Here is a 10,141-nt window from a genome sequence, read left to right on the forward strand (position 1 = left end):
GGGGCAGGCAGGCTTTCCAACTTTGAAGCTCTAGGTCCTAGTGGTAGGACGAGGGACTACAGGCGGACCCGTGGATTCATGACCGGGAAACCCCGTGCAGCTGGGCTTTAACGTTGAGCGCTCGGTTGCCCTACGTCACTCAGGACCTCAAAGTTGAGGTCCTGGGAGGGACTTCCGGCAGTCTTCCGGGTGCTTCAAAACGCCACTGAGCAACTTCCACTGACATGAATAGCTGGGGGGGCGGAGCTTCGCGCTAGTTCAGTCTCTATTATATATATACTCTATGCCCTAGCCTCGGTCCCAGGCTCACTTATCTGCGAAAAGAAGAGCCTGGTCACAACGTAAGGCAAAGAAGCTATCGGCGGACGTATCCTCCATAGAGTATATGGTATCCTCCGGAACATCCATCAGATGTATTTCCCCCGGATACGATATTTTCCCGACCAATCGCAACACTTGTTTCATTCGCGGAGAATGTGAACTGATTTGTAAAGCATCAACGTCATTTCCTTGTTTCGGTGGGGACTAGTAAACACAGCCGCACCGCGTGACGTAGTTATCTTACACGCAACACTTCCGCCACTTCCGCTGATAGTCTTTTCAGCGTAGGTCTTGCCAGTTTAAAAGTTTACACAGAAACGACAAGAACAGCAGTTATTTCAGATATAGACTCTGACATATATCCGACATATCTCGCTCACGTATAAAGTAGAAACTATAACAGACCTTGTTGTTTTTAGCGTGGTATGAGGAGCGGACCAGCGCACTGTGTGGTGACGTCAGCTTTTTGTTACGCTGATTGGCTAGATGGATCTGTCTGTCAAGGCAACTACTAACGCCCACTTTTCAAGCTGCCTATGGCCGAAGTCCAGACTCATATGCGGGGAATCTTCAGTGAATCCCCGCTATGAGGCTGGCCAAGCCAGGCTAGGTCTTGCCCAGGGTGCTCCCACCCCCACTCTTGTAGTGGTGGTGCGGTCCCGTTATCTGCAAATTATCCAGACTTGTTTGCAAGAGATGAGACTGAGCAAGAGGATGTAGCATCATGTAACTTTCTCGAAGTTGAATTATATAATTTTGAAAATGTATTCGATGATGAGGTGGTGGATTCCTATTTGCTTGGCAGGTAGGTGATTATAAAAAAACGCAATAGTTTTTGTTTGTTTGCTATATAACCTGTTGTTGAGATTCTTATTGTTGTGTTAATTAGAATGTGGTGTTGTTCATGCTATGGATTTACAATAATGATAACTTTTTGTGAACTGAACATTAATTTGGTATAGGTAAAGCATGTTGGAGTCCGACCCTTCTTAGAGCAAAGTCCCTTCTAAACAGACATTTAGCTGCAGATAATAGACCATGTTCTTTTTGCCAGTGGCTTGAAAAGCACTGGTTTCTTAGTTTTTGAATCCTAAAAACAAAAAACATGACCTTTTTGAAGTAGCCTAAGCTAGAAATGTAGTTGTTTGGCCTGGTTGTAAATGTATTAAAAGCATTACATTTGTCATTTCCATTCAATAATAACTAACAACTAAAGTTAACTAGCAGGTGCAGGTTTTAACTTAAAATGGAACAACTGGCCTAACCAGGTCAGGCTACTTTTCCCCCCTTCTCTTTAGTTTAAGGTAAAATGAGATATACCGGTATTCCAATATGTTACCCAGTTCTTGAGAACTGCACTCCTCCTCTTTACTTCTCTAGAAATGTCCTAAAAGGAAAACTAATAAAGCCTGGATTCCCCAGGGTATGCCCCCCTCCCCATCCCCCTAAAGCAAATCTTTTCCCCCCCTTAAGCTCATAGAATTGAAATAAGTGTACCCTAGGAAATTGATACGCTACTGTCTGCAATATTTTTTTTGTTTGCCTATGACTTTTATGACTTATTTAACTCTCTTGTTTGAGCTTTCTGATAAAGAGTTAGAGATATTATAGCCTACTCAGGTCTATCTATATACACTGGTATAAATAATAACAAGATACAATTATGCTTCTCTGTTGAATGTTTTGAGTAGCTCTCGCTTGGCTGAGCTATTAGTTCTGTCTTCTGTGACAACAAGATTGGAAGCTCGATCAAGCACAGCCTCTCAGTAATTGAAAGAAAACAATACAACCTGATCTGGTTGAAATTAAGCTGCCCCTCCCAACACACATTTTTGATCTCTGCTCACTAGCTCACTTTTAGTCATACCTCCCACTGCTTGGATAAAGTCACACATTACAAACACGCACATGTGTGTGTGTGTGTGTGTGTGTGTGTGTGTGTGTGTGTGTGTGTGTGTGTGTGTGTGTGTGTGTGTGTGTGTGCGCGTGCGTGTGAGAGAGGAGCATCTCCATGTGTGTTGCATGCCTACTCTGGACTGCAGCAGTCCAACCCCTTCTTGGACATCATGTGACTAAGATCCCTGCAGCTTCAGAAGCTCCAAAACAATCTTAGATCAACACAGCTCACAGTTAGCTTCTTTGAGTCAGCCTGACACAAATCGTCCAGTTTGGTCTTTGTTGACCAAGACTTTGTTATATGCCTACCGTATTTCCATGCACACCACTAAACACCATTAAACAGTGGTTCTCTCCACCTATGGGTTGGGAACCCAAGGGGGGGTGGCATCCCCAGATGACAGTAAAGTGACAATTAAATACCTAAATAGATACCAAAACCTAAAAAATAAAACAAAATAAATGTAAAATTTTATAATAATATAAGAAAGAGGCACATTTTGGGAACATAACTGATCACTGCTTGCAATGCGAGTCGTGAGCCTGTAAATCGGCTATTTTCACACAATATTTACAGAATCTCCACAGATATATATAAATATTGTGTGTAAAATTAAATAGCTGATCATCAAACAGAGTTAAACTAAATATAATGCCTCAGCTCCTACAATTTCAAGCGCTCGTCAGGTGAACTAGGGAACTAGGGACCCCCACCCTGACAAGCACTTGGAATTAGGAGTTGAGGCATTACATTTAGTAAGCACATTTTTCACTTGAAAATCCGTTATTTTCTGCAAGCGGCAGTCATACGACAAAGTATTAATTAGGCTTAAGAGTCACTCCCTTTCTCCAACCCAGACCTTGACTCAGCACTGTACAAACACAGAACTGTATGTGGTACTGTCTGGCATAGTATAATCCCTCTCATTATGCAGGACTACTTATTACTGACACGTGTTCGAACAGGAAGATGATCTGTTAGTCTTCCTCAGTCTAATCATGTCCAACCAAAATGTAGTCTGTGTATCATTGAGACATTGCACTATTCCACAGTTGATGAATTAGGCAACAGATTGTATTACAGTATTGAAGCATTGCTATTTAGATGTTCCCTTGTAACTACACTACAGTACCTGCACACCAACATAACAATATAAACAATATGATAAGTAATACAACCACATAAAATAAAATCACTATCAATTCAAAATGGCTCCAGTATAGAGCCATCATCATGAGGCCTTTGTTCATCTGGCAGAGTATCTCTGCCTGATGTCCTTAAGGTCTTTCTCATACAGTATATATCTACAGAGACCAAGAGGGATTCCCCTTTGCCTGAGTTATATATGTTTTGTTTCCCATGGGTTTGAATACACTATCTACTATGTGATTATACTCACATTATTTTCATTCTATACCAACCATTGAACCACCTACTATTAGCTACTGCAAGGCACATCAACTAACTTCTGAACTCTACAGCAGTGTCCTCTTTTCAAGCCTCCTTTTCCCTAATTTATACCAGATTGACCATTTGTTTGCCTTTGCCTCACTGTCCTCTCTTCCCTCCTAGGTATGCTGTCACCAGGCAGCTCTGGGGTGCAGGTGTTTGTGAGAGATGAGAAGAGGTATGCGGTGCTGCTCCAGTCCGTGGTGCTGACGTGCCACTTCAACAGCGTGTCCACCCAGGTCCCTGTGGTGCAGTGGGTTTACAAGTCCTACTGTCGAGACCGCACAAGAGACGCGTTTAGCTTCTCTGACAGCTTGAGTGGAAGCGGAGGCCTGGGCGGGGGTATGGGCGGAGGAAGTGGAAGAGTGGGTGGAGGGTACGACACAGGAACCACAGCGAACCTCCACCTTGACTGCTCTGACAGCAGCCGGACTGTCCGCACGGTGGCATCCATCTCTGGGTCTTCAGTTACACTGTCAGAGTACTACAAGAACCGAGATATCTCCATCATCAACAGTAAGTATGCAGGGCTGTCTCCATTTTGAAGTTTAGATTGTTTTCACATACATTTTAGATTTACACACTTGTGTGTGTGCAAGAAAGTCAAGCTGATGAGAATCAGAATCTGTTTATTGGTCAGGTGTCCACACACAAGGAAACTCCCTTTATGCAGGGCATATGAAACCACATTTATTTTATCATTGTTTTCTATATAGTTTAGTTTTTGTCAAAATCATCACCACAAGCATTGACAGGTCCTCTTAATGCAGTAAGTGCTTCATGTTGGGCTAGTTTGACTGAATTATTACCCCAGCGTTAAAGGACGACTTCACTGATTTTCAACCAATCTTCATATAATTGGTCCTCACTAATGCTCATGATAATATGGTATAATCTTTGTCTACTCACTCTGTGTCTCAAAGGAGGGCTGTGGACAGTTCAGAAATCCGCATAACAGTGTCATCATCGATGGGGAGTCGAAGCTAATTAATGGAAACTGCAGGCGTGCTATAATGGATTCCAGTGTTCTCGTGTTAATAAAAATCGAAATAAAACATTTGAAATCTTGTTTGGAAAAACAACAACAACCTGCCTTAACAATGCTGTTGCTGGTAGGCGGGTTTCTGAAGTGTTATCATGAGCATTAGTATTACATGAAGACGAGTTGAAAAGGGATCAAACTTCAAATAATATAAAGTTGTTTTATGCATGTGTACAACCCAGCCAAGACCCAGCCCGCAACAGCCCTGCCAATCGGGCAGCCCTGCCACTCACTCTGGTGAGTGGGAGGCCCAGGTTCAATCCCCGCTTCCGCGTAATGCTACACATGGATTGTCCCCATTCCATTTAAAATATTGTTGTAGATCAGCCATGCTGCACACCGTTGCATGAGTCCGGGGTAGTCAAACTATTAAGAAACCAAATTAAAATGTGTTTAGTGGTCAGGTATGTTCACATTTTACATGGTGCATTCATTGCATACAGCGGGTGAGACGGGGGAACGCATAAAATACGGTATGACTACGTTTAAATATATAAATAATATCAGAATGAAAGACTTGAATTCCCGAATTTATCAATTTAGAAACTGAAATTTAGGCTCACAATAGAACACACAATATTTCATTAAATTAAATTCATCACACTATGATCATTTAGTGAATGTCAATTCACTGGTTGTAGCATAGGTTTATGAAAACTATTTATTCCAGCTAGCCAAACGTAACCCAAATCTGTAACTTCAATGACATTCCAATGTGAAAGACACGTGCTAGCAGTACTGAAGCCTGATACTCATACAAAAAGAGAGCACAAGCTCTGCTATTTTTGGTGTCACTCCATTATCTTTTCGCTCCTATGCCACCAAAATGTGGAACGCCCTACCAACAGTCATTAAGACATGCGAATCCCTTGACTCCTTCAAAACCGCTCTCAAAGGGCACCTACGGATGGCTGCAATTCGAAACTGGCCCCCGTAAAATCTGAATCCCCCCCCACCGCCCCCCCCCTTTTTCCCCTCACTGTATATGTTTCTTTTCCCTTTTTACCTCCATTATGATGAATTCCTGTACTGTTCTTTGTCTATATAGAAGTGTCTATTTGTACGTCTCTAAATGTTTTGATGAATTGAACATGGTGGACCCTGTTGTAAACAAGTGTAATGCTTAATTGGGTCGTCCACTCACAGTTAACAGCCTTTGTATTGAGTTTGTGCTTGAAATGTACTGTAATTCTGCAAACTGTTAATACAATTTTCAATCAATCAATCAATACGACTTAGAATAAATTAAGCATGAGTATGAAGATGGAGCTCGGTGAGTCAAATGCATTTCAGGCTTGAATTCAGGCTCATGTTATCCTGTACTGCTCTATCATTAACTTCTCTGATCACACTGTCCTCCAAGAACAATCAAAATAACATACAATCCAAATGTATATGCTTGCAAAAAGTTCCACACGATAGCCTATTATTTAACAGATAAAACTGTTGATGCTGCCCTTTATCACTGAAGGCAGCATACATTCGGTTTAAGGTGTGTGCATATGTGTGCCAGAGACATAGAAGTGGCATTGTTTGCAGGCCTCAGATTTATGAATCTCTGGCTCAGGGTACAGAATCAGCCTTCTCTTCTATACAACAAAGTTCCACACGATAGCCTATTATTTAACAGATAAAACTGTTGATGCTGCCCTTTATCACTGAAGGCAGCATACATTCGGTTTAAGGTGTGTGCATATGTGTGCCAGAGACACATTCACTCTGTCTACTCCCTCCTTATCCTAGCCTCTCGTTACACAAATGCATAAAAAAACCTTTACAGACTTTAAATACAGACTTCTACTGAAGATCAAAATAGAAGACTCTACGGACGAACTATGGTTGAAATGCTTCCAGGAAACCGCTGAGGTCCTGCTGGGTCACAATGTACAGTCACTGGCAGAACTCAGAGACACTATGAGAGAGACTGCATTCAAAAATGTCTTTCAAAAAATAATCTCTACCAGGCATGTCTTCATAAACAAAGTCTAGCTGGAGACATACAACAATAACGATCAACTGGAGACCATAGAAATCCAACCAGAGGATAGAGATCTCAACAGGGCCGGAAATGAAGGTCTGGCTCACATTTTACGTTCTGAAACTTGCCCAAATTTGTTTTAATAAATATATGTGTGTGTGTGTGTGTGTGTGTGTGTGTGTGTGTGTGTGTGTGTGTGTGTGTGTGTGTGTGTGTGTGTGTGTGTGTGTGTGTGTGTGTGTGTGTGTGTGTGTGTGTGTGTGTGTGTGTGTGTGTGTGTGTGTGCGTGCGTGCGTGCGTGCGTGCGTGCGTGCGTGCGTGCGTGCGTGCGTGCGTGCGTGCGTGCGTGCGTGCGTGCGTGCGTGCGTGCGTGCGTGCGTGCGTGCGTGCGTGCGTGCGTGCGTGCGTGCGTGCGTGCGTGCGTGTGTGTGTGTGAAAACGTGAATAAAAAAAATAAAAAATAAAAGGGGGGGGAAAGTTCCATGTATGGGCATTCCCAGCTGATACCCTAATACAATGTTATGGGATTGGCATGCCAATATATGATCAAATTGTGACAGTCTCATGATAAGTTGATAACCACAATTCCATAGTTAACTGCGACTCTTGATATTCTCTCAATCAGATTTATAGTCACCTCAGAAAACTCAGAAATGAACAGCACTTTACATCTCAACATTAACTGTTCTGAGGAGACTGTGAATCAGGCATTATAAAATTGCTGCAAGCTAAGAACTATAGTAGTACTTGTTGTGATATTAGCCCATGCACAGTACATCTTAGTCTATGTACTTGAACTTGAGATACAGTGTACTTGATATGTATTGTGTACTGCCGGTACTGTAGCATTCTTTATAGATAGGCTACGAGAGACATCTAGGCGACAGCAAGGTCAGCCTTGCTGCAGTAGGCACGTTCTTCTGTCTCATATCTTATTGTTACGTCATTATGATCCAGCACTATATATATGTTTCATGTTTGTGTAATAAACTTTGTGAACCTTAGCGTGATACTGTCTCGTGTCTCGTTAATTTGTTCTCCCGGGTACCCGCCGGCCGCCGCCGCAGTCGCCGTACCAAAGTAATACTTCAACAGGATTGTCACACACCACCCAGCCTGCACACACTACCTGTCTGTCAACCCAGACGAGGGTCCCGTACTAATATCACAACAGTTAGGGAAGTCCAAAGGACCTAAGTGGTTATGAAGAGGGCAAAATACTAATTGTATTTGCATGTGGAAGAGTGAAGCATGGTCTGAAAAGTACTAACACAATTAACCCAGTTTTAACCATTTGTGCCGGTGCACTGCTTGTATGAAAGAAATTACATTTTGGAAGAGGGCCACTTATCTTGTTATTGGAACAGTGTTCTTTAGAGATAACAAATCCCTACACAGTGCAACTCGCCAAGGCCACGAACACATGGATGGGTACGTATATGACACATGCTGAATGAATACACACACATTTTTTTAATTGTATTATTATTATTATTAGTATTATCTTTGTATGGGCAGAATGTTTAGCTGGAATATTGATTAAGGTTGAAACAATATTTTATGTTACCTGTAAACGGGTGGGTCAAAGACGGGACATGAGGTCCCACACACACAATATGCCAGTGTATTTTTGGGGGGGAAACCTGCTGTTCAGTTTTGTCCCAAAACACAGATAGCAGACAGTGCAAGGGAGTGCTATTCATCCTAAGGCCGACCTAAAGTGGAGAAGGGTCCAGGCCCTGGACTGCACCCTGCTATAGGGAAGTCCAAAGGACCTAAGCGTTCGGCCGACGACCATCACATCACCAGCAGGGAGATGCGCCTCGGGCGTCGAACAGCCACCGCCCCAAAACCAGACATCAGAGGACAGGGCCAAACCAACATGCTCGGCTGCCACAGGCCCAGAGGGGCTACATCGGACGCTTGGAGATCATCACATCGCTGCCACAGGCCCAGAGGGGCTACATCGGACGCTTGGAGATCATCACATCGCTGCCACAGGCCCAGAGGGGCTACGTCGGACGTTTGGAGGTCATCGCATCGCTGCCCCAGCCCCAGCGGGGGACAGGTTTCGAGATGCAAGGACACATGGACAAATTGACTATGTACCACTTTGATCAAGCCAAATGGTCAAATGTCGGTGCAGGATGTTATCCTTGACCACTTGACCAAGTCCAAAGGTCAATCTTCGGTACGTTGGAGATCATCCTTTTCCTGAACTCATGATGGAGATATGCACAAAGTCACATTATGCTCGTGACGAAAAGGATATCAATCACAGACAACATGAGTCAATGATTTGGATTACCGGTCGAGCTTTGTGGATACTATCATCAAGAATGTGCGCGAGATTAGACACTGCCGTTTTTCGATTTGGATTAGCGGTCAAGCCCTGTGGATACTACTATCATCAAGGACGTGCGCGACATATACACTGCTGTTTTTTCAGCCGCAATGGAGATGCATGGCCAGTTCAAGGGAGGCATGCTAATCACACGTGCCTGGCAATATCAGAGAAAGGCACAAGCAAGAAGGAAAAGACAATTTGTGATGGAGATTCATGCGAGGTCACCTGCGCGCTATCTGACATGGATTTCGATGCGGGTCAATTGCGCACAGTGGCTGATATGGAGATGCGAGGCACAGCCTGTTTTTGAAAACTATCATTGTGCACAGTTGTTGATATGGAGATGCGAGGCACAGCCTGTTATTGCCTGGGATCTACGCCCTGGACACTGTCGGTGAAGGGGGGGGTCCAAACATGGATTATTTCATTTTTTTTTGTGTTTTCAGTGAAGCAGAGTTCTTATTTGTTTTTATTTGCTGCCAAATACTGTTATTCCACACACTGTAGCATACATGATTTCACAGTCGTTCAAAGAGGGCCTTCAGATCTAAGGGAGGCAGTACAATCCCACACAGGGCAAGTTCTGGATTAGGTGAAGTATGTGAGAAAGTATAGAGGCTAATGTCATTTATCAATGCAAGTGTCACCGAAGGAGAGAGTGTGCGCAAGGAGTTAACCGCCTTGCGTTTAATGGTTATGCAAAACAGATTGATTTTGGATCTATTGACAGGGGCATCGGGGGGTGTGTGTGTTCTCATAGGAGATCAGACATGTTGTACTTTCATCCCAGAAGATGATGCTGATGGTCAGGTCATACAACAGGCATTGAATAACATGACCCAAATCAGACAGGAGCTACAGGATAGAGAAGTGACCGATGACGGAGAATTTGGCTGGTTAGACTCATTAATGTCAGGTTGGAAGGGCCTCATACTACAGTTAGTCATTCCACTAGTGATGTGCATTTTTGTTTTCTGCGTTGGGTTGATGTGCGTTAAAGTGTGTATTAGTAAGATTGTAGGCCACACCGTAAACACAGCATTCCTGTTAGAAACCAGAAGCATCCACTCTAACAACGCATATACTCTACAGGCCACTGATAATGAT

General features: G+C 43.3%; 1 protein-coding gene across 1 annotated transcript; it reads left to right on the top strand.

Annotated features, from left to right (window-relative positions):
* The first annotated feature begins 923 nt into the window (after positions 1-923).
* Positions 924-4,670, top strand: LOC306920041 (immunoglobulin-like domain-containing receptor 2). Its single transcript, XM_079496645.1, has 3 exons — positions 924-1,126; positions 3,791-4,183; positions 4,591-4,670. Exons 1-3 carry the CDS (start codon positions 1,084-1,086, stop codon positions 4,620-4,622), a joined length of 468 nt encoding a protein of 155 aa, XP_079352771.1. The 5' UTR covers positions 924-1,083; the 3' UTR covers positions 4,623-4,670.
* The last annotated feature ends 5,471 nt before the right edge of the window (positions 4,671-10,141 follow it).

Source organism: Electrona antarctica, assembly GCF_951216825.1.
Source record: "Electrona antarctica genome assembly, chromosome: 3".
NCBI lineage: Eukaryota > Metazoa > Chordata > Actinopteri > Myctophiformes > Myctophidae > Electrona > Electrona antarctica.

Bases quoted from the DNA above. Each gene is read 5' to 3' on its own strand.
- LOC306920041 (XM_079496645.1), top strand. From the start codon at position 1,084: ATGTATTCGATGATGAGGTGGTGGATTCCTATTTGCTTGGCAG. The intron at 1,127-3,790 runs GTAGGTGATTAT...CTTCCCTCCTAG, and splicing joins GATTCCTATTTGCTTGGCAG to GTATGCTGTCACCAGGCAGC. The intron at 4,184-4,590 runs GTAAGTATGCAG...TGTGTCTCAAAG, and splicing joins AGATATCTCCATCATCAACA to GAGGGCTGTGGACAGTTCAG.